Source organism: Vidua macroura, chromosome 8 (genome assembly GCF_024509145.1).
Source record: "Vidua macroura isolate BioBank_ID:100142 chromosome 8, ASM2450914v1, whole genome shotgun sequence".
NCBI classification, from domain to species: Eukaryota; Metazoa; Chordata; class Aves; order Passeriformes; family Viduidae; genus Vidua; species Vidua macroura.
Genome location: NC_071578.1, coordinates 12,124,727 through 12,152,497, shown reverse-complemented (window position 1 = coordinate 12,152,497; position 27,771 = coordinate 12,124,727). Strand labels below are relative to the sequence as shown.

The window sequence follows — 27,771 nt, the reverse complement described above, 5'->3', positions numbered from 1 at the left end:
AGCCCTCCTGCCCTCCCTGCAGTGCCAGCAGGAGCTCTGCACAGGGTGGCACCTACAGAAGAGAGGGTCACCCACTGCAGAGTGACACTGCTGCTCTGGATGGCTGAGAAGACCAGTGAGTGACTGCTCATCCTGCTAAAGAGGCCTGGTGGCTTGAGAGTTAGGAGTGAGCATTTGCAAACACAGGCGAACCCTTGCCCCATTGCATTCTTACCTACACTCTTCACCACTGCTAAACTCGTCTATTGCATGCTTGGACTTGTCTATTCACCACTCCTGCAGAGCTAAAAGCATGAACATGAAATATCAGAGGCCCTACGAAAATGTCATTACTGAGTTAGACTGCACTGGACCACCAGAATTAGGGCTGAAAGTCTCCACTTGGGCAATTAACCCAGACTAACTACTGGATTGAATAGACACAATCCCATCAGAATCACAGAATTCTCTTTGCCCTGCCCCAGAAAGCCTGCATGCCAAAGCCACCAGGTCCTATTTCAAATCATAGTGACCCAGTGAAACCCAGGGTGCTCAGGCATGTGGCACAGTTACAACCAAACTGGGAATGAGAGTGGACATTATCCTATTTGATACAGCTTGGGGTAATGGAGAAAGGGATGTTGTTACAGAATAGTGTAACAGGAGAAAATTGAGAGCAGCAGCGTTTACATGAACTCCAGTCCAAGTAAGAAAAGCAGAGATACAGACTGCAATTACTAGTTTTTATACTACCATTTTTGTTTAATGTCATCTTCAGTGCTCTGTTACTCCATTATAGCACTATAAACAATCAGGATGACCCTAGCAATAACAAATGAAGCTCTTGATGTTTTATCATCTGGATGAAAACAACTTACATGTCTTTCCTCTTCCTAATAAAATTCTTGATAGTCTTTACTTTTTTAATGTTCTAATTGCCTGCTAGTGAGTTCTTCTTTCTGTGCCACTTCGAAGAAAACCTGCTTAGATCAGCAAACCACGTTGAGCAGATAATATTTTGCTGATACACAGACCCAGTGCTTGAACAGGGCTTTGTTTATTTGCCTTTTCAATATTGTGCCATTTCAGACATCTCCTTGCAGCCAAACCGCCTGAGTGCGTCATTGTGTGGGGAGGCCGAGATCTGCCTACCGAACATTCCTGCCACGGTTCCGGCGATGCTGTTCCTGCACACCAAACACACAACGTGGGATGGTGGCATGCTGCTAAATCCAGCTGCTGTGGATTGGAGAAATCTTGGAGAAAGCTGCATTACACCTGCTATGAGAGAGGATCCTCCCCCAGCTCCCCACACAGAGAGCCAGAGGGCGTGGTCCTGTTCATACAGGCACTGAGTAGCACGGGCATGGAATCAGAGGAGAACACCTGAAGTCACTGGATAAAATGCAGCAGATGACTACTGGTGATTGAAGCTGAGAGACCAGGCATAGATCCTTGGTCCCATTTTCCCTGCTCACTTTGCTGGGAGGGGGTTTCTTAGCAGCGGAGCCAGCACCCAGCTGGGGTCATAAAAGCTGTAAAAAGCCCAAGGTGGTACTGGGCAACTGCAAGGGTGATATGGGGACAGGGGAAAGACATGTCTTTCATGCTTGCCAGCTGCAAACTTTGTGGTTGTTTTCCAGCATAGCAGGCCACTGGGAGGATGAGAGCTGCCTGCATCTCCACATTTCTCCACCTGATGCTTTGGGCAATTATTTATGCACACACTCAACTGCAAAGCCCCATTCTGCTAACAGCCTCCTAAAGCACTTTCCAGCAAGAAAAACACAGACCTTACATCTGTACTGCACAGTGGAAATGCCAGGAGTTATCCCTGCTATCCCAATAAAGGCATGTCCTTTCTCAGCTCCTTTGGGGACAATAGCAGCGTTACTGAACTATCACCTCAGGACAGGATTCTGCAACCACCACCAGCAAATCCATCATCGATGATGATGGAAGACCTCAAACAGCATCCAGGGAACGTGCCCCAGTGAGCCACCAGCCTGCCACAAGGGTCAGCACTACTGACAGGTGATGTCCACGATCACTCTCCTCATGCTCCTCCATTCTGCACTGCAGGAAAGGGCAAGGAAACTACACTGAAAATATTACATCAGGAGGTAGCTTTGACCCATGTCGTGCTCAGGTGCAAATGTGTCCCCAGGGTGAAAGACAACAGATAATTTGATTTGACAAGCAATTTATAGTAATGCTTTCATCTATGCAGAGTTAATTCAATCTTTTCAATCCTATTTATTGAAACACTGGCACTCACATGTATTCTGCTGCCATCATTCGACCCATGCTCAGGAGCAGATGTGATTGGTTGCACAATTAAATGATGTGGCAATACCCTAATTTAATTTAAAATCTGTGTTTACAGATATCCACCCCTCACTGAAGCAGCACAGGGCTGACACTTGGCTTGCTGCTTTGGGATCTGTTTGCTGTACTTCTTACACCTTTGTGGGGCAAACAAATCCTATGCTATGACCACCCTCACTGTCCTATTACTGAACTGAAAAACAACTAGACTCCCAATTCAAGCATATGTGCTGCTGAAATAGCACAGCCAAGCTCTCCTTGGATTTGAATCCTTGGGACAGAGCAGCCTCTTACCGCCTGCAGTGCCTAATAGAATTTGCAAAGAAGTATTTTAAAAAATGCAGTTTCTACTAATGCTACAGCTCTCAAAACCACTGAGCCACTTCCCACAGAGACAGCCGTTTGGGGAAGGGTGGGCTCTTTTTAAAAGAAACATGAAAATGGAGTAATGAAATTAATTATCTCTATTCCTCCTTCCTTGCTCCTGGGCTGCCCCCCGGGTTTCCCCACGGGTTGTATCCAGTGTCACTGTCAATTCCAGTCACTGCAGCCCTGATTAAGTCATTACAAGTCAGCCCTTGTTCCTCCACTTCCAGTCAAGAGCAAATGAGACACGTGCAGGCTTCGGAAGCCCTGAAGTGCAGCTCTGTCACTGACACAGCAGGGTGAGTGGAGTTGGCAGAGACCTGTGGACTCCAGCTGTTTTGGACATGAGTGGTGCCCGTGAGTTGGCTGAGCATTACTCCCTGAGAATTTGCTTGGTTTTCTCCTAGAAGTGCCACATGGGGATAAGCAGGGATATTATCAAAGAAGACTGATTATGCTAAGACCACCTTACCGTGCATGGTATCAGATTGCAAACCCCACATTCAACCAGTGCTAGGTTAGAAGTTCAAGCTTCCAGCAAAAATCTGGAAAGCACAAGTCATCCCAAGATGTGGAGCTAATTTCTCTTTGAGCAAGAATCTCTGCACATCAAGTCATAGATTTCCCAAAATGTAAGGGTGACCCGAAGTCCCCCTTAGCATTGATTTACTTTTCCAACTCTCTTTGCAGGCTTCATTAGAGCCGGAAATACAAATTTCTATTCAAGATCCAAAGCAGTTTCCTTTGCCTCACCTAAGAGATGCTCAGGCATAATCAAAAATCCGGAAAGAGTAATAGGAGAGGATAAATAAAAAACATCTATCACCTTTGGGAGTCTAAAAGCATGTTATGTCAGCCTGAGCACACAGGGCCTTGTCCCCATCTCACAGCTGGGAAACTGAGGTACAGGTGGACACAGTGACACAGTACAGAGACATGGCAGGACTGGAAATCTCAAGTGAAGACCTCAATTTCTGTAATTCTGCACCTCACGCTGCAAGAGCTAAAGAGGCTGTTGTAGGGGGCTGACACTGCATGAGCAGTGATCAGTGAACAGAGATCCCTGAGAGGGAAAAGGGTTAAAGAAGGGAATTTGTTACTTTCTTGTCGTATTTTCTCGTGGGGGGAGAAGCGTCATGCAAGCAGGAGTTTTCCACTGGCTAGGCCCCCTTGCACTTATCAATGGGACCTTTCAGGACTCACTCCCTGATTGAGACATCATTTCCTGTCCAACACACTAACCCCATTGATAACTCCACACTTGATGGGAACTTTTCAAACCTACCAGGAAAGGCCAGGAGACCCAGAACAACATATACATGAAAACAGAACTGGGGTGAAAAGAGAAAGAAGAGAGAAAAAGAAAGAAACAGTTTTGGCCACAATTCGCATGCTGACAGGAAATGTTTGTGACTACAGAGCTGCGCATCTTTAGCAGGTACAGCAGACACAGAGAAGATGTTTACATTCTCTTACAGCAGTGGGACTGGCAGCCCTGGCACTTTAGCCCAGTTAGAAATGGAGATGGGCACACGAGGAAGCTTAAGAACATCCCTCTCTTGTCTTCCTGCCACACAGCAAACAGAAATTAGGAGTGGCTGTAGAAATGGTCACATTTCACCCAGAAGGCCAGGAGGCCATAATAACTGATGCAGCTTACAAAACAGCCTAGAGACTTCAGGTTTCCAAGTAAAAGAAACGAAACATAAAGAGGAGCAAAGATGAAACTAGAGCTCTTTAAGATACCCCAAACAACAACTTTTTTTTTTTTTTCTAACTTCTCATACGAAAAGGCTCAGTGTTACTTTTCAGGACACAGCACAGTCAGCTACCTCCTCAATACTGACCGTGAGGACTCACTTGGTATTGTAACATCAACCCAGTTCCAAGCACAAGCTCCAGTCCAAAAATCAACCTTTTCCCCAAAGTTCAAGAGTGTCTCAAACCACAGCTTTTACTTTTACCTTAGGCTATTAGTTTTACTGCCTACAAACCTACAATGATACAAAAATATCAGTGGATCTGGATTGTTGCCAAACAGAACACCAGCCCCAAAGCTCCCCCTACCCATGCAGGTGCCTGGGAGCACTACCAGAAATGAAGCAACCGACTCCTGGTTTCAAACTTTAGTCAGCAGTTTATCCAAAAGCAAGAAAGCTTTTGATGAAATCGAAACATACAGGCACAGAATAAAGGAAAGGAGCTGTACAAACAGCAGGAGCCAGGACCCTGGCTGGCTAGGTAGATGGTTAGGAAGAGAGACTGGAAAGTTTCCACTGCAATCTCTGTTACTGAGCTGCTGTGGCAGCGTGCAAAAGCTCTGTTGTTTTCAGTTATTTGGGTAAGTAGTTTCTGGAGGCCCAAAATGTAGCACTCTCTCTGTTTTAAGTGCATCTGAAGTATTTAAAATTAGATCCCCTCTTTAATAGGAACCATTCATGAAAATGTCAGCTTTAAATATCTTTACAGTGTAAGTTACTCACTGTGAGCATACCACCCACTTATCTTATACCCTACAAGGGCAGAGTCTGAAAAGTTTCAAGATCATGACATGTAACAGACCAAACAAGCACAAAGCCTTATTTAAAGGCACTATTAACCCATCTGGAAACATGACTAGAAGCATGAGTAGAAACAATATTTAATGTTAGACAGGACAGACTTACCTGCAGGTCAAAGAACTTGCTGTATCTCCGGTAGATGATCTGGGAAGTCAGGTCAGACCATGTTACGTTGATGATATAGACCTGTTCAGGGAAAAGAAAATACAAATCAGCCTGGGCCAGGAAGCACAGGATACATGCAAAGGAGAACAGTCAGCATAGGTTAATTTCAACTCTCACTGGCTGTTCCCACTTACAGTCAGGAATACAGCCCTGGGAGCAGGACTAGCCTAAATTAAAGCCTGCTGCAGCCTTCAACAGAAGTCTTGGGGGAGCACTCAGTGCTCTCCCACACATCCCCATCAGCAGCTCCCACCGACTTTGCTCTGCTGGGGATAAAAGCTCCAATTGAGTGACACCACATCTTCTGGTCTGTGGTAGCACACCCTGCCTTCTGTCCTCTTTGGGGAGTCCCAGGGCCAGCTACAGGCACGGCTGGGTGAGCAACCCCCTGAAGCAACAGCTCCTCAAGGGGTGTTCATCTCCAGCCCCAGGTTCCAGATTGTTTTTGTGTATGGAGCTGTGGCTGTCATCCTTCCCAAGCAAGGAGTGGCTCTGGTTCAACAGGAAATCCAAAGGAAACGCAGCTCCCCAGGTGTTGTGGAATTACAGCCATGCAACACCATTGCTTACTCACACCCATACATGTGTGACAGAAACCAAACCCTGTCACGGCACACAGCTCTTGCTGAGTCACATCGGGGGATGTAAAGCTGGACAGTGAGAGCGACACTGCTTCCTTGCATTGATGGAAACAGCAACAGAAACCTGGAATAAGCCCAGGATTTCCCTTGCCCAACCCTACTCCATCTCCAAAACAATCCTATTACAGAAACACTGCTTTGCCAGAAGCTGTGATAAAAATTATTCTCACTCACACATACACAAACTTGTATATATATATATAAATATATATATAAAAAAATACACACACAAAACACAAACATGTTGCCTTTTGACCCTGGTACCTCCAAAATATTTTTTTTAAAGTTAAAAATGGGCCAGGTTCTGCTCTCTCATACACTTGCCCTCAGGCCAATGCTGGCATTGCTGCCTTGATGACAGATCCACAGCAAGACTTCAACAAACACAGGATGGAGCTATCAAGGGTGACCACGGACATCAATATAATGAAAATCACAGCTAGGACAGCTCCTGGGCCTTTAAAGCAATTTCCAGGTTTTACATATGGACTGAGATAACAATCTGGCAGAGGAAACAGGAAAGCATTCCTCCTCCCCCAGCCACAGGACTGCAGCAGGAGCTCTCCCTTTTGCCATGGATGCAAAGTGAAATTCTCTGTCTCCAGCAATGGGAGATGGATAAGCATCAGCCTCTTCTCCACCTCCCCCAAGACACCAGACCATCTTCCAAGCTACTGATTCAAATGCTTTGGTACTTTTACCAATAAAAATTATTGCATGAAAATCCCTGAAGGGGTGTTGAATATTGGGCTCAACAACACTTTTGCAAGGACCACCAATGGATTTTTCTTTCTTCTTCTTTCCCAGTAGGAGAGGTGTCCACCCAGAAACCACAGAGATCCTGCAGCCATACTTTCCTCTCTGCTTGTTACAACCACATTCAATCCCCAAGGCAGTCTGCCTCCCATCTCCTGCAGCCCAGTTTCATGGCATTCAATAACTGGAGATGCTGAGCACAAGCTGTTAAGGAGATCTGGGGCCTTTCTCATGATTGCATCAAACAAAACTGCAGGGCAGAAACCATCGAGGCTGACAAAGGGAAGACTGCCCAGGGGCAAGAGCCTGACTCTCAGCAAACCCAGGTTACTCTGCTGCATCTCATAATTCTCCTGGAAAACCAAACCACCCCACCTCCTTCCTGCAATGCCCAAATACACAAGGGTGACATCAGCACTGCCCTGCTGCATGGAGGGGAGATAAGCCTGTGTAACATGAAGACTTGAGGTCCCCTTTAAAGATCTAACCCACACAGTCAAGACAGAGGAGTCAGAGCCTGGGAAGGAAGCTGCTGTTGCCAATTTTCAGGCCAGCCACACTACACTGAAGAATATTTTTCCATGTGTTTGTTGTGGGAAAAAAAAAGTTTGTAGCTTCACTCTGAGCTAATTCACACACAAATATTTCTACTCATCCTCTATCCAACAGCTACTTTCAGATGGAAAACCCATTCAATTAAAAACAGATCTTGACAGATGGGAGCTGAATAGGATCCAAAAGCAACTTCAGATACTGTAATTCTGGCCCTGAGTTCTCACAAAGGGGACGAGACAGGAGGAGAAACATATTGCACATGTAAATAAATATTATAATTTTTCTTTCATTATGCATCTTTTCTTCAGAAACTAGAAACAAGACACATATGCCACAGACATCCAGGCACTTTGAATTTCACAGCACTTCAGGTTTCTCCATGCTGCTCTTCAGAACCCACAAAAACTGTGAGTTCCTGAAATTTTTAACAGCCTACAAGTCTGCTTGTTCAAAATCTAATCCAGGCAGAAGTCAATCCTGCTTTAAGATTCCATTTTGGTGGTGCAGTAAGTGGCACAACACGTCCAAGACACAAGGAGGGGCAGAGTTGGGTGCACAGAGATATTCTGGGTGAGAGGTTGGATTTATTTGGTGCAGGGAACAGGTGTAGGAGCAGCACCCCTCTGCATGGTGCAGATACATTCCCAGATCTGAAATTCAGGCTCTGTGGGAATGAAGCTGCTACTAACTTCAGTTAAGCCAGGATTTTGCTGCACATTTAGGACAGCAATTAAATCTTTTTGAGCCTAAGGCCTCCTCAAGCTCAGTAAGTGATGGATGAGGCAGCATGTAGATACACAGATTTCTATTTCAAGAAAAGATTACAGCAGAAGCAAGAAAAGCCTTTAATCATAACCTGGTGCTATATGAAGTGAGAAACCAGTGGGCTCAAAATCTGCTTGGTGGGAGACAGGTGCAAAACCTAAAACAGCTATTGATCTTTTTTGCTCGTTTGGCCAAATCAAATTGCTTCCCAAAGGTCACCATTTAAAATAATGGGGTTTGGTTGGAAAAGATTTGTAAAATGCCAGATTATAAATGCAAGATTTAGAGGCTTCAGAAGCCTTAGATATCATATTTCTCTCCCTTAAAGATTGAGTTTGGAAGTTATTTGCTTCTGCTGCCTTAGTCAGATGCATAACCTTTTCATGAGCAGCAAACATTACATCAGCTTACCTCCTTTTTTTCCCCTCAGATCTTAAAATGGGTTGCTGTGAAAGTTATCAACAGCGTCCCAAGAGAGAGGGAGAAAAGCAGTCCTAGGGGAGCCCAGGGTCATGCAAATGCAACAGGACAAGGAGGCAGCAGGAAATACTGTATACATAGGGAGAGTCATCCCACGCTCGAAGCCAGCAGAGCCAGCATCGCTCTCGCAGCCACCTGCAGAGCCAAGGGGAGGCTTTCTGTGGCATCCAGCAACTCCCCAAAACTGAGCCACACAAGCCACCACTCCAACATGCAGCTGGTCCTGCCCACAAGAGAGTCCTGGCTCCTTGGCACATTCTGTCTTGATAAAAGAAGACAAAATCAAAGTACCTTACATGTCTTGGAGCAAGCTCTTTCATGTAAGTACAGTATTTTCCTACACACAACTAAACTGTTCCAAATTACTACAGTAATTAATTACTAAAGGCAAAGAGACCTGCTTTATGTATCTGCCATGTTTATAACCATAAAGGAGTCAAAACACAGATGCTATTCAAATGCTTCACCTTAAAAGTCTTTAACAAAAGATCCTTAACAATGAATGAAAATTTAAGTAGAAATGACAAACAACTCACTGCACAATCACTGGGTGCTCTAGCCACTGAGAACGTTCACATTTTAATTTCCCAAGTCCAGACTTTTTTTGATTTTTTATTGTAATTTAAAATAAATCCTTCTTCAGAGAAACAAGAAGCTGACTTTAAAGACTGTAGAATATTAAGCAGGAACTGAGCTTGAAAAGTAGCTCATAATATTCATGGCTTATGGAAGGTGCAGGGTGCTGTTCCAGCATGTGTCACAGTTGAGATGGCCACGATACATAGAGTACCATCATACAATCTCAGAAGGCTTCAACCCATACAGAGTAACACCACACCACTTCAGAAGGCTTCGGGTACCTGCCCATACAGAGTAACACCATGTCACTTCAGAAGGCTGCAAGCATCTGCCCTTCCTTTTCTTTAGCCCAACCTTTTATACCCTCATGTTCATTCATTGCCCCTGTGTGCCCTCTGTCCCTTTGGTGGTTGGTCAGTGCACCTGGGCACTCCATGGCTCTTTACCTTCAATATTGCCCACCTGCTTTTCATAGCTGTAGCCCACTGGGGATGGGGCTCGGCCACAGCCCCACTCCCAATTACCACACAAACTGTGTGCCTACAGGGTACCAGGGGGATTTTATCAGCTGCTAATTATTGTTGTTTAATTCTAGCTCTGGGAAACTTCTTCTTTACCCACCACAGAGCAGAAAACTTACTGTAAACTGAACTCATTGCTCTCTCTTACTGCCTACACAAGCAACGAGGAGAGATGACTTCCTACTACAAAACACATCCACTCTGACATCACTGGGCGTGACCTTATCGTTGACTGTCTTGTTTTCAATGGAAAATATCCAGTTCTAGCCAGCATAAATCCTAGAGGTAACAAATTCAGGTTATTCTCATATGACCTATTTTTCAATTGTTTTTTTAGAGGCTAATGTCTTCTTGTCTACAGCCAGATGAGCTGGAGTGGAAGACAAATGTCTGAAACTGGTCATCTGATGAGACCAAGATTAGAACATACACAAATACAAGAGCTATTGGCAAAGGGAAGATTGAAAAGCAGAAACCAGAAATATCCCTGCACACATTGGAGAGGGTGTTGTTAACCTCTAATAAGTAATTACAGAAAACACCAGCTATTAAGAGTTCTGTGAAAGACAACACTGTGGTGCAGTTTGTGTGCAGATACCATCACGATACCCCCTTTTATCCTGGAAAATGTCAGCTTCTTCAAAGATTTCTATTGAAGTGTTGGATGTTTGTCCTCCTATGAATCAGGTTTGAGTTGGAAAATATACGCCTTCTCCCCTGTATTCAGATGCTATTCCAGCCTGTAAGCTGGAAGCTTTCCACCAGCACAGCTCAGCCATGTGAATGCTCCCTGCTCCACTTCCATGCAAAGTCAACTCAGCTCCTGCAAGGCTTGCAGCAATTTCAACTGCTTCATTTACCTGGCAGAGTTTGCATTAAAACAACTTAAACTGCAGCAAAGTCAACATAGATCTGTGCCCTAAATTACCAGAGTACACTGCACCAACTCACTGTTTGCATAACCATTTTAACGTCAAAGATGTGCTGATGAGCACAAATTGGTGCTGGCCCAGATCCAGATTTGAAGTGATATCAGCCTAGAGACAGCAATTTTGGTACCCATAAGACCAAAGCAGCAAAGCTGTTCAGCTTCCTAATGCGGTTTGGTTGATCTTCAGTATCTTCTTGCACCCCGTAAGACACTGGCACCAGCAACTGGGGTTTCCCCAGGATGAGGGGCCCTAATGTCCTCAATTTCTGCCCTATACAAGGGCCAGTGTGGCAACAGGAAGAGTGGAATGCTCCAGGAATAAGCAGAGAGAATGTAAGCCCTTCTCATGCACACATCACCTGTGCCTTCACTCGGCTTGGATCACATCTGACTCTGGATTCAGTGAGCAGAGCACGGGCTTCTTGCCCAGCTCACTAACATCCAAAAGGCCCTGAAAAGCACTGTGAGACCTGGGAAATTCCCACAGAGGTGAAGTCAGACCCTCAGCCCCAAGCCAGTGGTAAGTCCATCACTGGTGCCATGCAATGAGGTCACCTTTCAGCACGACGGTCTCCGAGGTACAGCAGCTCAGCCAGAGCAGGGCCAAGGAAGAGCTATTTTCAAACGCACTCCAGAGCTGTTCTCACTCCAGGAATTTGAAGACTGAGCTGAGAAACAGAGATGAGGCTTGGAAGAAATATGAGACCCAGGGAGCCCCAGACAGGAAAGGTCCTTGCAGGGTGGCTGCTGCCAGGGCAGGATGCCTCAGAGCAGTCCCAAGGAGGGGGTGACGCGGGCTGCACGCAGGTGTGGGGCATCTGGCTTTCTCATGCACCAGATGTGGTTTCACTGACACCCCTCTGCCCAGCTCGTGTTTCCATTACCAGTGGGGAAAACGTAACTGAGAAAAAGACAAAATGACCCAGGGGTCTCATGGACAAATGTTGCACGTACCTAAGTCTTGGAAGCAAAGCAGAGTTACAGTATGCTGGGAGAGAGTAAACTGAACAGCTTTAGCATTTGCCAGTTCTCATCTGTGAGCAGCCACCACACAGGCAACTAAAGCAGGACATAGCAATTCCAGTTTCCATCATAATTTGCAAGCTAATTTACAGTCAAAATGAACATACAAGTGAGGGGAAAGAAAAAAAAAAAAACAGGGAGGGGGAATACGAGAGTTTTCTTTTCTCCGCATTTCTTTTGTGGATCGTGTTTCATCTCTAAACTACAGTGTAAAAGGATTAATGCTGGATTAATGCTGCCTCTCTTTTCAGCCATATCACACCAAATCTGTTGCGAGTACACAAAAAATAAACTCCTTTCTAGCTCCTAATCTAGTCATATTCTCAAGACTCAAACTGGGTCCATTCTAGTTTAGAGAACCACACCAGTACTGTAACCTATATGAGCACAGATCTTCCTCTTGGTGGAGCAGTAACCAGGGTGAGATCTGTTTCTCTTTGCCAAATCCCAGTACTTACAAACAAATGAGAATAGCAAACAACTGCCCCAAGCCAGCCAGCAGACATCCCTGGAACACAGGAAGAGGAACTTATTCGAGATGGAGGCACCTGGCTGGATGACTTTGCTGGTTTCCTAGCTCCAGGGAGACAGACCAGACACAGAACAGGGCTGTGTCTGAATGATGAATCCAGCTCGTCGTGTTTACCCAGGCAGAATAAGACAGTACTTAGCCTCCCATATTTTTCTCATACACTGATGAGGTTTTAAAGCCCACAGTTCAAATTCTGATTTAGTCTCCACTTCACCCCTCAGGTTTTTGGCATTTGCCAACTTGAGTTTCTAAACAATCGTCAGGCCTTTCCAGCATCTTCCTGCTAAGAAGACACTAAGTTGTCCCACACAATCAGAGCAATAAGCCAAAAGCAGAAAACCTCCCTGCTGTATTTCTCTGTACGGCCATGCACATGGCCATGAGAGGCATAAAAAGGTAAAAAGTGGAATCTGCACCCATGATTTGTGGCAGTAACTTGACCAGAGAGCTGCAGAACTGGAACAGCTGGGAGCCCTGCAGCTTGGTTACAAACCACCTCCGAGCCTCTTGCCAGGCTTGTTTGATTACTTCATTTAAGTTCATTCTTGGGGGTGTGTGTGAGCAGAATATGATGTGTCTGATTCTTGCAGACATGCAGTATCTGTGCTGCATTAGCGGGGTTTTGTTTGTTCTTAACTGATATCCTGGGTCATGTCAAAGACCTGTCAAGGCTATCTTAACTCCAGCATATCCAACAACTACAGCTTACGGAAAGAGAAAAAGAAACAGAACTAGTAATGACTGGTCACTTCTCCACTACCACTCCCCAGCTCCTGGAAGCAGATGAGCAGCTTCCCTGCAAGGGGAGGAGACAAAGGAAGTGGACAACATCCACCCATTACATTTACATGTGTGCATGAGGGAGAGGGAGCATCTGTACAGAGCACAATGTGGACTCATATTTCTGTTTCCAGTCTGTCTCAATTCATCTACATTTACTTTCCACATGTGATGGAACTATTTGTGAAGCAGAATAACCACAAGACTCAGTTTCTGCTATTTAAGAGTTGTCAGGTTATTAGAAAACAGAACATCTAAGCCTACAGAGCATTAGAATCTTAGAGTGACAAATGTAAAATGATAACAAGAACATAAAGGCTCTCGGTGAAACCTGCCTCCCTCATGGCCTTTTCAAATACCCTACCCAGGTCTAAAGGAGGCTGTGCAAGGCAAGCAAACAAAAATAATACAGCTGCATTTGCAGGTAAAGATTTTTCAGCTTACTGCCTCTTAAATCTGGATGCCATCTGACTTTTAAACTATTTTAACTCAATGCTTATGTCCTTCTCCTCAGCAGATGGTTGGTGCTTCATGACAACCCTAAAATATGAGCATGTCCTGGTGGAAGAAGAGAATCTCCATTCAAGAAAAGAGAATTGGAAAAAGAAACAATCAACAGACAAAGTAGACACTTGAATTTTAAATCTTCCAAGTGTCACTGACCAATTTTGAATACAGGAATTACATCAACTTCACTAAACTAATTTTAGAGATTGATTTGCAATTGAAGTTGTTCTGAAATAAAACATATCACCCCCAAAGAGTACAGCTTAATGTGGAAGTCCTAGGTGCCAGTGCTGGATGGGGAAGTGAGGTGGAGGTCCTTCTAAGCCAATCACTTCTCAGGTCCCACATCATTATGTCAGTTGCAAGGAAAAGAATAGACACCAAGGGGAAACAATACTTAAAAAAATTACTTTCCAATATGAAGTTACTTCATTCCCCTGTCCATCTTCTCTACAAAGGAACAAACCTTAAAAACTGACTCAAAACTGACTTCATCCTCCTTCAACTGAAATGAGTTTTAACAGGAAAGTATTGACATGAGCAGACATGAGCATTTTTAAAATCACTCCTTAGTTTACAACACGTCTTGCAATGTTCAGCTGTAACAGATCACTCTGCTGTCATCCGCAATGATGATTATTCAGATGAGGGCAATGTTTGTATATTAAATCTAATTCTGGTCCAAATGGGTACAACCTGCATCTGATTTTGACTGCCATTACAGTATCATTAGACTCACAGAAGCCAACAGGAAGAGTTTAATTCCCTTCATGGTGCTGGATCAAACCTCACATGAAAGCAAGATTGGTAAAGTATCAGAAGGATGCTGCCAAATTGAAGAGGCTTATGAGAGAAGCAGCTGAATTAATTTTGGCACAAGAGGAATTGAGGGATGTTCAAAATAGGACGAGTAGAGCTCTGCTCATATTTCAAGCAAAGGGATCTTTGTCATCAAGTGCCCTGGGGCCAGGGATACAGGAATAGCTTGGTCAAATGAGAACTAACAAAACCTGCTTGCTACTGTTAAGTGCATCAAGATTGACAAGACAGAGACAAAATACAACCTGGAAATTGCTGTTTTCTACATGTCTCAACCACCTCTGCACTGAGTTATTTGTGCCTGTGGGAGTTCTCTTGGAGCACCTTTCTGCTCTGAGAACAAGGGCCTTTCTACATTGTACCAGCAGGCTTGGACTGACGCGTTTCCCCAGCTGTGGAGCTCATGTACAGGGCTGGAGCAGGCACAGCTGGAGGCCACATGCAGACACAGCACACCATGGTGCTGCCCAGCCCATTTCACACTCGGCCCCAGCGCGGTTCTGCCGCAGCTACAGACCCTCGCTCGCACAAATGGCGAGTGTTCCCTGCCCAGGCTGCCTTGTGGTCACAAAGAGGCATTGTTGCTACAACCCAGCCTCCCTTTTGGCTCCCAACATCCAGGATTCCTGCTCTGCAGCAACACTTGCATGTAGTTTATATTAGCATGCAAATCTTCTGGCTTTGATTCGTAACCTTACGTATGACCCCCAGATGCAGTGGTTGGAAAAGCAAAGCAAGGGCCTGGGAAAACTAGCAAAACTCCTCCAGGCCCTTCCAGAACAATGACAAAGCTCTGGGACATTCTTAGTCCAAATAATGGAAATCTCCTGGGATTTTGCCATAGAATAGTGGGATTTTTTTTTTCTTCTCATTTTGAGTAGAGGGAAATAAAAAGTTCATGTAAACCAACAGACCCTCAGATTCACAAAGCCAGACCTGAGGGACACAGTAAGCGTGAAAAAAAACCACAGTAAGCCTGAAACAAACTCTTCTAGTTTCTATCCTATTTGTGCAACTATGTTTTTCATGCATGACTAAAGGCTAAAACTTGAGGTGAAATCAACCAGCAAAACATTCCAGAACTGCCAGCGCAACATGCTGACAGATCATAGAATGGTATGGATTGGAAAGGACCTTGAAGATGATCTAGTTGCAACCCCCCTGCCATGGGCAGGGAAACTGTATTTGCATTTTAAATGCAAAGTGATAGAAGAGCAACTGAAAAAAGGAGCTATCCTCAAAACATAAACACCATTCCGCAAATGTTCAACGCACATAGATCTTTAATTATACTGCATGACTATATCTATATATCTATAAAAATATAAAAGAATGAATGTACTTGTTCTCTACAGAACAATCCTGACAATGTAAAACCAATTCCTGGAAAAAAGGGAACAAATTTCCACAGCCCCTGCAAGATGCAATGCTGAAGTCACTGGAAAAATGTCTTTCACTGTAGTGACCTTTGACTTCAGGCTTTAGAGAAATCTATGTTTCTTGTGGGGAGAAGAGTGAAAGAAGAAAATGATTTTGTGTCCTAGTCTTGCAAATAATGTCTGAATTGCACTGCAAAATGCCTAAGAGGCAAACATGGAGCACCCTCCTTATTCCAGCCCTCACCCCCTGGCCTTCTGGCCAAACCAGGAAAACTGATGCAAGAGTCAGTGCAGAATGGATTCCCTCCCGGCAGGGCACGGCACTCAATTAAACACAAAATTACCTTCTTCCTGTGGACCTTCAGGGTTTACAGGAAGATACTGTGCCAAATCCTCACACCCTCAATCACTGCCTCTTTGCTAAGCTGAACTATTGTCTCTGCCCTTTCCTTCCCTCCTACTCTTCTCACAATCATCCTCCTTTTCCCTCCTTTTCCCACGCTTGGCTTCCTGCCTTCCCACTCGCAGGAACACCCTCTCCCGCCCCAGCCGTGCAGGACCATCACAGGCAGTGCGAACCCATCCCTCTCCAACTCTGCAGTTGCAACCTGGCCACACACAGGCACAGGGACACGGAGCCGTCCCCAGCAGCTTCCAGACCGCCTTTACTCAGCACTCCGGGAGCAGCGAGCACTGCTCCGCCCCGCCGGGATGCACAGAGATGGGAGAGAGGCTTTTTTCCGCCCGGAGCAATGCCGTGCTTTGAGTATTTCTGCTTAAAATGCCGCTCTCCTTAAAGCCTGCAAATATAGGGATCCGATGGTAGGAAAAGCTGTTGAACTGCTGGGCACAGGACAGGACAGTCTCACTGTCTTACTTCACCCCCAGCTGAGGAACTGGGAGATGAGTCTCCAGGCTGTACTGCAGCCAGAGGAGAAAGCTGTCCTACTGACCTGCAGTGCCCACCAACCCAACCTGCTTCTCTGCCATTTGTACATGGGGTACAAAGGAGATGGGCCCCTAAAAGAATGATAAATTAGGGTAGTGGTGATTATCAGCGGTTGTGACCATACTGCCAAAGGACCTGATCACCAAATCCAATCCCACACCTGGCTCATGTCCTGGCACAAGCCACCACCTGAGCTCCTGCTGTGAGCCTGGACTCTTTCAGTTCAGGAGTGAAGAACATTCCCAGGGATTTTCAGTCACTCTAAGCTGGGCTTTGTCACTTGCACATCTTCTCCCCATAAAAACTCCACATCTTCTCTAGAGACCTGAACTGCTGTTTGGCGATGCAGCTTCTGTCAGAGATGCCGGGGTGGCAGTGGTTACACTAATTCCTTCTTGTTTCACAGCTCAGGCACAAGCCTCACATACCCTGGGAATTACTCATTTTTGGAAGGAAGGTATGTCACTCCAAGTCAGCATGTGCCCCATTAGAAAAAAGCTTTTTAGGGCCATGCCCATATTACATGTTCTATCAAAATCACTAATAAAACATGAATCAGCAAAATTACTTTTAAGTTTACATTTCTGTCAAATTCAGGGCTTACAGTGCTTTAGAACAATAAACAAACCTCTTCCTTTCATTCCCCAAGCCTGAATGTTCTCCCACTCTTAGCCACTTAAAGGGAATTATGTATATTGCACAGATAGAAACTTTATTAAATCTGCTGAAATGTCCACCCAAAGCCCAGAAAGATCACTGACTGTAACAGCAGGCTTTCCAGAACTAATACAGCTGCACTTAACACATCAGCATCTGGAGACAGCAGGAATTTGCTAGGCAGAATTCAGAGAAAAAGTCCTAGCTTTATGCAACCCTACATTGGGATCTCAGACTGGCCAAAGCTTCACCTCAGGTCCTTCTCTAGGTAGGTGGCAAGGGTACACATCCATCTCCAGAGGTGCCTCTTCCTCTGCCTGCAGGAAGCGACAAATCCAAGCAGACATCTAATGCCTACAAGGCTGAAGGTGGATGTACAGTAAGGAAAGGCCTACGTGGTGCAGAGATGCCCAAATTGACACCAACCTGTGTCTCCTCTATGATGTAGCACTATCAGTCTATGGTGGTCAACAAAGCAGCTTGGTTGAGTCAGCTCACTCCCACAAAGAGCCCCAAATCTTTGCTGGGCAAATGAGCTCTGGCCCAACATCACTGATAGTGATGTAACACTTCCACATGCTTGACCCCTTTAAAAAACCGAGGATTTGACTCCAATCTTTATTCAAAAGATTCAAACTTTTTAACCTGGGTCCCCAGAGTGATTCTAAATTCTAATTTATGAAGCGCTAAACAGGAAGGAGCTGGAGGCACCACTATAATTTACCATGAGGCAGATAGGCAAAGTGGAGGGAGAGACAAGCCCTGCAGCCACCTCTGCTCCAGGGCAGGCTGGCCACAGGGCAAGCTGAGCTGAAATCCCCACCCTCATGTGCAGGGCACGAAGCAGTCGGCTGAATGCCACAAAATGCAGGAGGTGTGAATTACAGCATCTTAACTCACACCCTGAAGTGTCTTATTGCAAAACGGCTTCTGGCAGAGGTAGGATTTTTTTATTTCCAATGTTGTAATTCCCCTGTCTCTTCCCTCTCCCCCACAACCACCCCTCCAGTAGAGGTACATCCAAAGAGGATCAAATCTCACCCTCCTCAGCCCCGTGAAATGCAAGCAAAACTAGCAGGACTTGGCCCACTGTGCCTTTTCTTAGGGCTTCAGTAATATTAAATTAATCCTCCTTAAATATAAAACACTTGCTGCCTTGGAACAACACAAAGATGGATGTAAAACCACTGGATTCATAGGTGGGTGCTATGGGTGGGCTCTGCTGAAAGGGAAAGCACCCCATGCTCTAGCAGAATGCCTCCCTTTCCATCTTCCACACACCCCTCTGTGGCAGGAACAGATGGGCTGCCACAAGCTGCAAGGAAAGCTCTCGGGGTCAGGGCCTCGCTCTCCATGGGCCCAGCTCTGTTGGCAGGCTGCTGATGGGAGCTGGCTCTCCACCTGCATGCCCACAGGTAAAAATAAATCCTTGCCCACACACCAGCAGATGTAGACTGTCAAATGTGAGGGCCTGTCCTCAGCAATTCCACTGGGCCACTAGCTCCAGGATTTGCCCTGGTCTGCCTCAGGAAGAAGGAATGGACATCTGGACATCCCCAGGTGGAGCAGCAGGGTGGTTCATCACTCCATGGCCCAGGAGGATAGATTCCATGGTTAAAAAAAAAGGAAAAAAAAAAAAAAAAAAGAAAATCTGGGGCAAAAATCTGCTCACAAGTCAACCAAATTCCACTGGAAGCAGCAAACATGGAGTAAATGTTCCACAAGGCATCCCAAATCCTGTCCGACAGCTGCTGTGGCTGTCCTCGCTTGACAGAAGGGACAATGTCAGACAAAATGATGGCAGGAGCTCTACCAGACGAGAAAGCCACAGGCTTGGGTGCCAGAGAGACACCACTAGGCTCCCACAGTCTCTCCTCCCTGTTAACCATCCAAATTGTTCTTGAGGGTGAGCAAAGGAGGCCAGCTGGAGAACAGACTGGTAGTTTCAGTGGAGGATAACCACCCGCCCTGAGACATGGCTGACCACAGGGCAAAACCACAGCTCCATCAGCATTCTCCAGGAGTGTCTCAGACAGCCCAGGACTGCCCTGGATGGGACAGACAAGAGTACAGTTGGGCTGCATGGCTGTGTCCCATGCAGGGACATAGGATTTCTGCTCCCCCAGCTGCCTGTGAGGCTTCTCCACCAGCAACTCAAAGACATCCAGAACATTCCTCAAGGCTTGTAAATAAGGAGGCAGACCTCATTTGATGGTGAGATTTTTCCTGTTCTCCATGGTGACAAAAATACCCTTTTCTGAATACTGAGATGAGTGATTTGCTTTGGTTCCATGGATAAATGTTATCTTCTCAGGAGAGGAAATCTTCCTAGAAAGAGTAGGGCAGGGACTGAACAGCCTGTGGAGAGAGATCACAACAGCAATCCCTTGGAGACTCAGCCTGCCAGGGCACTGAAGGACACAGTAAACTTCAAGAAAGTGCCTTAATTCCAGAGATTTCAATGGGATTTAAGCCTGCACTTAACTCTCATCACTGATTTGCAGCCTGTGACCATCAAGGCCTTCCTCTCTGTCCCTTTGTCCTAAGAAGTGACAAACTACAGTGCCTGGACTTCTACAAGTGTTGGTTTGGGGGCTCTGTGAAAATCCTAACTTGCTGAATATCATCCTTCTACTATAATTCTGGGCTTTCCCAAAAGCACTCTATTGCAGGGTCTACAACCCTGACCAGCAAGGCTTTTCCAGCCTTGCAGAGATGAGCAGGAACCCTCCAGCCCAATATCTCCTCAACTCTGGCACACACAAATTGCTCCCATACCCTATTTTCACACATCACTTACAACCTGCTAATTTTCAGCTGGAGATGACTGAGTCCTCTCCTTATTGGTTCACTTCTTGCCACAGCTGCAGCAGCCTACACAAGCTCCCAATCCTTGTTAAACCTCACTAGCTGTGGATGCCATCCTGACGGTAGTGCAGCCTGGGGAGGGATCTGAAGCAGCCCCTCCATGGTGGCAAGAAAGCCAAGCCATGACTGCAGTCATTCAGCAGCCAGAACTCTGTGGAGAGGATGCCACATGGCTTTGGCGTCAACTGCACTGCCTCTTTGCTTGAAACCATGAAAAGCCAGAGTCAGCAAGCATGTTGCCAGCTCCTCAAGTCAGCAAATCACTATCACAGCGAGAAATCACAGAAGACAGAAAAATGTCACACTTCTACCTGATTAGACCTATTGCAGGCCCATGGATTTAAGAAGCAGGACAGGCAAAACAGGCTGAAGGTTTTTTCAGGAGTTCAGAGAAATCCCATCTATGGGAAAGGTGTACTAATTCCCATGTGCAGATGTGGCCAATCAAACAGCACACTTGGAAACACCTGAGAGGCTGACTGGAGATCCAGCTACCTTCTCACTGACATGGGAGCCTTCCTTAGCTCAAAAACTAACTCCAAAGCACCACTGAACTACAAATCTCCTTGGCAGGGTAAATTATCGAAGCATGATTTAAAAGTGAGCTCTGAAGTGAGGGAGCTCAGCCAACCCCTGCATCTGGCCACAATATTGAGAGTCAATCCCCTAGTTAGCAACCTCAGACTCCATCGAGGTGTGACATTAAAAAACAACCCAAATAATATCCCAGCCATGTCATTTTATTCTTTTTTTCCCTTGAAAGGACATCTGGCATGCAAGCCTTGGGTTTTCCCTCATCCCAGAAAAACCAACAACCATATTTTCCAGAGGTCTCTTTTCCCTACTCAGGGAGTGGAAGGGATGTAGTCACTTAATGCATGGCTCCTAACATTTTTCCAATGAGCTGGTTGAACTCCCATTCTCTTCTCCCATGGAGGAACACAGCTGCTATAATCAGCCTGTAGCTAGGAAGGGGATGGAAATACCATTCCTGTCACTGCTGCATAAAAAATCAGCAGCTGATAGTGACAGATTGCAATGAACCTACAACCCCCTTTAAGAAGGTAAAACATCTCTCTTATCTCACACAGAAAAACCCTCCAGAAACAAGTGTCTCAGACTGGACATATCTATCTATAGTAACAGTTTGTAGATCTGTTCCTAAAACTAATTTAAGCAAAGCTTCCTCCACGGCCAGGCTCTTACATGTACCTTTGTAACCCCTTTAGAAAAGCAATTTCAGGACTGCTCTGGTGAAGCAAACACTGATTTCAGTTGCACAGTGTGAGGGATGCAGCTCTTGTGCTCCCAACAACTGTTCTGTTCTAGCAGGCAACAAATGTGGTAACAGTGGAAAATATTTGTGCAGCCTCTCCTGTTTTTTGGTTGACATGAGCTGAAATTCTCTTCCAGCTTCATGTTCTTGTGAATTTTTTCAGCTGCTAAGAAACCATCTTTTCACCAGAAGAAGCTGTGGAAATGGGCTTGGATATCTATCACAGCTCCAACAACCTGACCAAACTCCCCATGACAAAACCAGGTAGGACTCTGACCAAGCCAAACAGCAAAACAACTTTAGCTCCTACCCTCAAGTGAGCACAGGGCCAAGGACCACTGATGCCAGTGGGACTGATGTGAGGATGGAGCTTGTGAGAAGCCCAATCTGAACTGTGAAGCATTGAAGAGTTGTTTCCCAAACATTAGAACATGGCCTTAAAAAGAACCACAGTGTTTCCAGAGGAAAATAGAATTGAAGCTACATGACTGAAAGGGAGCCTTGTTTGGAAGCTCCAATCCAATAACCAACTCAACCTTGTCATGGCTCCAAGCTGAGGGGATGGCATCTGGAGGTGAGAGCAGTAGGAGAGGCTTTTCCAACAAGGGAAGAAACACTTTTGAGAAAATCTTGTGCTTTGGTTTTAAAGACCCATGAAACAAGGAGGTGAAATGCAGAGGGAATTCACAAGCTTGAGAATACCAGTACCTGCACACACAGCTGGGACACATAAACTTGACAGTGCCAGACACAAGACAGAAGAAAAAAAATGTTTTGGAGGCAATGACTTTCCAGGAAAAAAGAGCAACGTGGCTATAAAATAATACAATTTCGTACCAAGTTTATTTCAAGTCTTGTGCTACAGGCAGTGCTGGCCTACTGACTGCCAAGCTGGCTACTGTGTTTCTCTTCACTCTGTGATACTTATTTGATTGGCAAGATACTATTCCAGAGCTATAAAACCCTCCTGGAATAGTCTTCCAATAAAGCAAATTCCTTTTCTTAGTAATCATTTTATTTGACTAATTATTAGCAGCACTTGGAACAAAACAGAGAGCACAGGCAGAATCCAAGAGGATTCAGTCCCTGTCCAGCAGCTGTTTGTGTGCTGCCTGAGACAGACCAGAACTGAGGTTTCCATCTCAGCTCCCCATCCTGGACAGCAGAATAAGCAGAAGTCTACTGGGAACATGCTGGGGAGCTGCCTTCTCTAGGGAATAATGTATCCCAAGGACAGTAACATCTGACTCAACTTTATGTCCTACCTTAGCCTAGGAAAGGAGTAGTCCTGTCTATCCACGTCAGCATAGGTAAGTTTGCTCTTACAGGAGGCAATGTCCCTCTGCTATGATGAAATTACCCTGTGGCAGGAATGGGGAAGAGTAGTGGCTGTACTTTCCCTATACAAAGCAAACAAAAAGTATATTCCTTCCATTTCTTTATCAGCAACTGAAGATATAATCTGGATGCAGTACCTGGGAGACTGAACTGCTCTGCAGCCCATAGGGAAGCAGCATGGTAAGGGAAGGTCCAGTTAAACCAGATAAAATCCATTCTAGGGGCACTGTAGAGCAGAGATTAAAATTCAGGAGTTGTAAGGCAGTTTTTCCCAGAAATGAAGGGAACACCTTTGTGAAGCAAGAATCAAGGGCACATTTATATTTAAATTCACAACTAATATGGAGGGCCTGTTGCTGAAATGCAGCAGTACAGTGCATCCCATGCAACCAAAGCTGCACCTCCCAGCAGCAGAATAAACTCCCTGGAGTTTATTCTGGGGCACACTCAAGTCCTGTGGGATATAAAAAGCCTGCTGACTCTTTGGCAGGGGGGCAGAGCAGCTCAGTCACGCACAGGGATTTTCTCTTGGAACACTTCTCGTCTCACTCCGTGTGCAGGCGCACAGACACACACAGCCCCCCAGCCCAGCGGGGATGGGATATCCCAACACCAAATGCTTCAGGAAGTTCAAACACCAGGCACAGCTGGTGGGGAGAGAGCACAGGCTTCAGCATCACGGGGAAGGAGGGCCTCCAAGGCCCCAGCCCATCTCCAACTCCATCTCCTCTCCCATGGTGCCTGAGCCAGTATTTCCACTGAAGTCCTGTGTTTCCACAGACCCAGGTCTGAGGCCAAGAGCAAAGGCAATCCTGGGATGAACCTGCCCTGCACAACATGCACAGGGCAACATAGTTGTCCCCAGAACAAGGAATGTGAGGTTCAAAATAATCTTGAGGGGGCAGGCAGGGGGAAAGGACAATATCCTGAAGCATAAAACCACGATAAGCACATTCGTTTTGCAGTTGCTTGAATATAAAGCCAAGCCCTGGAGCTCTGCCAGCCAGTCAGTATTTTTATGACTGTATCAAAGCACATGATAAAAACAAAAAGCTTAAGGGTCAAACTCAGTGCCAGGATTAGTAACCAGCTGAAGTGGATAGCATGATACCAGGTCTGAACAGGATCCTCTGATCACTTAAAACACGTCTGTTTTTTACACGGACAGCAGTCGTGCCTGAAACCTGTGTGCCAAATTCCTCTTTTGCAGCCCGTTCAGGTGGGGAGGGCTTTGTGCAAAGTCTCTAAACCATCCCCACCAACAAGCACCAGCAGAGCCTGCAGCTGTCTCCAGTCACGTACATCACCCAGAAGAGCACACTGTCCAGGCCCTTCCCTCGTCACTATTTCAGTCCTCTAATGCAGACACTTGTCCCTGTCAGGACTGCCCCCCACAGCAGTGGAATATTTCCAAATATGCCTGCATTAGGCACTAATGGTATGACATGCTCACAGGTGAAGCCTGCAAACATCAGAAGAGCAGGGTTCCTTTCTGAGTAGACCTCAAGTTCTTACAAGGAGGACTAGATATTTTTAATTTATTCAGAATAAGGAATCAGTCAACTTGTGCTAAGGGATTTCACAGAAGAAGCTGCATCAGAGATTCTGAAAGACCAAAGGGTCCTTTCATGCTACATCAGAAACTGTACTTTGAGAAAGGGAATTCATTGCAGAGCAGGAGATCCCAGCCCATGGAAACTGTCCATGACTGCCAGCAGCTGAGACTGAAGGAGCCACTTGGGAGCCCTGCTTAGACTGTGGCTGGTTTCTCAAAAGCCAACATGGTTGTTCCAGACCTCTGAGACGGTTATACACCTGGGTGCTACTTGCTGGCACTGCTGCAGCTCAGAGAACAAAGGGTTTGCAGCTGCTCTGAGCTGAAATGCCTGGAATTCAAACCCCTCAGAGACACCTTCTCACCCTGTGGGTGTCAGTACTCTGTGCCTCCCTCACCTTTGTCCTGATAAGGAATGAGCCGGGAGAGGGATGGGGCACTGGGGTGGTGGCACGTAGCCTGCTGCTGGCAGGAGCTGAATGGATCCAGCAGGACCTGGTGCCACATCCCCTCACTGCAGCCTCCTTCTGCATGGCCACAGAGCCAGGGCATCCAACAGAGGCCTTAATTTCCAGCTGAATTTCTCTTTTATCCAAGGAGACAGGAGGCTTCCCTATCGAATCATCTCCAAGAGTGAATTTTAATGTAATGAATCAGAGAGAAGCTTAAAGCTTGGGTTGTTTGCTTTAAACACTGGATGGCTTGGTTATTTTGTCCACTGGTTTTTATGTTTTTGTCCACTCCCTTTTATGTTACACATAGAGGTAATTCCTGCTTTTCTAGGGCTAAACTGTAGTTTTTTAGTTAAAAACCTTTTTAACTAAATAAAATTACTCATTTATGGCATTCAGCATTTTTCAACAGTGCTTTTAGTTTCTGCACAAGATGCAGTATTTTATTCCAGAGGATGAAAATTCAAATAAAAGCTTTTTTCCACCTTTCAGCAGGAAAAACATCCTTTTTTATTGAGCATTAACTGCAATGACAATTCTCAAGTTTGTGTTGTTTCACTGAAACAACAGTTAAAAATACACAGTTCTAGCCAGTTGCTTCCATTGCAGACAGAAGCTCTCTTACAACAGGAATTAAGGACAATTTGGGGTCTACATATGCACAATGGAGGTTTTTGGTAAGTACATGTCATTGTGACCAATTTGTACACAATGACAAAATTACAGCTGGAGGAATGCACTGAGGGAGGAAATGACTGTGAAAAGAAAGAGAAAAGCCTGATCTCCCTTGTTCAAGCTGTTTACCACCTATCACTTCTGTTCCTAAGCTCTGACTTTATTTCACACAAGCTGACAAAAAGCTCTCATCCTACAAAGTGCTGAGCATGCTCTACTCCCACACACCTCTCTCCATCATCAAGGCTGGGTGGATTTGGGGCTGCCACTCAGCCCCAAAAACACAGTGAGATGGCACCAAACATCACTTCTAGACTGCCCCGGGCAAGCTGTAATTTTGATTAAAGAAGAATTTCTAGCTCCCCCAAGCAGTCTCAGCTCCCACTCAAATTTTTCTTTTGATCTATCTGCCCCCTTCATCAGATTGTTAAAGAGTTAACGGTGTTGTCTTCCCTCCTTCCTGACACTGTCTGACCTTCGAGGCTTGGCTGGGGCCAGACTCAAAGAACATCATACAGTAACACATCTCTTCTGATGCAATGTGTCTCTGTGAGAGATGATGGGGTTGTATCACACCTTTGCACAAAAGCCAAGAGAATTCTGGAGAAGAAAATGCAAAGAGGAACTTTTTTCCAGGAATAAATCAACAACCTGTCACAAACAGCATATGCAATAATTTCCTTGTTTACAGCTACAACTTGTCTGATGAAGCAATTAAAAACAGAAACCACCAAGATTTTTTGACCTTCTTCCTTATCTGAAGCTGGTATCAGCAGGAAGAACACAGGTCTGACCACACTCCAAAAAGGAGGTGTAGCCTTACCCCAGAATATACTCTAAATATACTTCATATCTAGTAAATCACAAGGCTGTTTAACACATGACTCCAGAACCCCGGTGTCACTACTGTCACATCCCCAGTCAAGGACAGCTGAGCAGGGAACAGAACTAAACTTGCAAGCACTGTCTCTCCTTGTGACTGCACAGATCCTATAGAGCCACTTGGCATTTGCCAAGCTGAAAAAACTGACAGAGATGGAAAAATGTCCCTGTATCCCCGAAAACTGAAGTAGGGAAAAGACAAGGAAAAGACAGTAGCTTGCATCAAGGTAAAATACATCAGTGGCCACCATGGCCTTCACTAAGGTATTTCTGAAACTCTGATTTTAAAAATATAGGTGGGAAAAAAAGGAGGGAGAAAAACCTCAGACAATGATTATTTGCGAACAGCAAAGGTGAGGACGGAAGCCATGTCTCCTGATACTTGAGTTTCTGTGAGAGATGTTTCACCACAGCTTTTTCCCTTGAGAAACTGCTCTCACTGAAACTGCAGTTCAAATATCCCTCACTTCAAGGGGCTGAAATTTCAAAGCAGATGAGCTCTTCTATGAAACCCCATCCTCATGTTGTTCTCCTTGCTGCCTGAAGGAGATGGTGCTGCTCCTATCCTAACGAGGATATTAACAAACCAAAGACATTGGTTTTGAACCAGTTTCATGTGCCCATAGAAAGACCAAACTCTGGAAAAGCCAACATATTTTGGCTTGCTGGCCCAACTGCAGGCTTTGAGCACAAACCTGAGTGCACAGCTCAGCCGTGTCAGACAAACCAAGAGCACCAATCACCTGTTCCATCCTCCCATCTAAAACAGAGGAGAAAACAGTACTGACCCTTGCAATTGTTCTGATGGCTAAAGAGCCAAGTTACAGCACAGTGCTGAAGCTGACTCTTACTTCTTGCTAATTCTTATTCTGAATATAAAATTAAACAGCTCATTTTAAAAGCAATAAAATTACTCCCACTTTAGAATACAGCTCTCAGGGGGAAAAAAGAAAGCTTGCAATTTCAGCAGGGCAATGCATGAGATGGTCTGTTAATTACCAAAGGAAAGGCAGCCGGTTCAGTTCCTGCTATCTTAATCATTTTCCTCTCTTTGATGTCATGATCACATCTTTTGAACAACACGCTTGAAGCATAACACTGCAGAGAACACTTATTTTCATAATGAAAGGGAAATATTTTGCTCCATGCATAATATTTAGTTATCCTGATAGGCTGCACTGATAGGGCTTCATATATTGTGTCTTCAAACTAATGCTGAGTTTAAAAGGCCTGCAGGGCAGTGCAAAGCTTCTATCAAATGATAAATACATAATTGGTGTACGTGTCCAGCATCCTTTAAAGTGATATCAAATGGTTTCTAATAAGAAAGATGCAAGCACCCAAAACTTTATTGTCCTAAAGGCATGAAAAGGAAGTTTACTTGTTTCTCATTTTAGTTTTCAAAGTTAAAATTTCTAGGACATATGAAAATGACATTAATCCTTCACACAG

At 45.3% G+C, this 27,771-nt stretch overlaps 1 protein-coding gene across 2 annotated transcripts in view; it reads right to left on the bottom strand.

Moving 5' to 3' along the window:
* Positions 1 to 27,771, bottom strand: part of SH3PXD2A (SH3 and PX domains 2A) — a 248,293-nt gene that overhangs the window by 201,063 nt on the left and 19,459 nt on the right. The window contains exon 2 of one of the 2 annotated variants that reach the window (XM_053983427.1): positions 5,340 to 5,420. In XM_053983427.1, coding sequence (XP_053839402.1) covers positions 5,340 to 5,420 — 81 coding nt within the window. Of the gene's footprint in view, positions 1 to 5,339; positions 5,421 to 27,771 lie in introns of those variants that run through there. The other variant, XM_053983428.1, reaches the window with a different exon arrangement.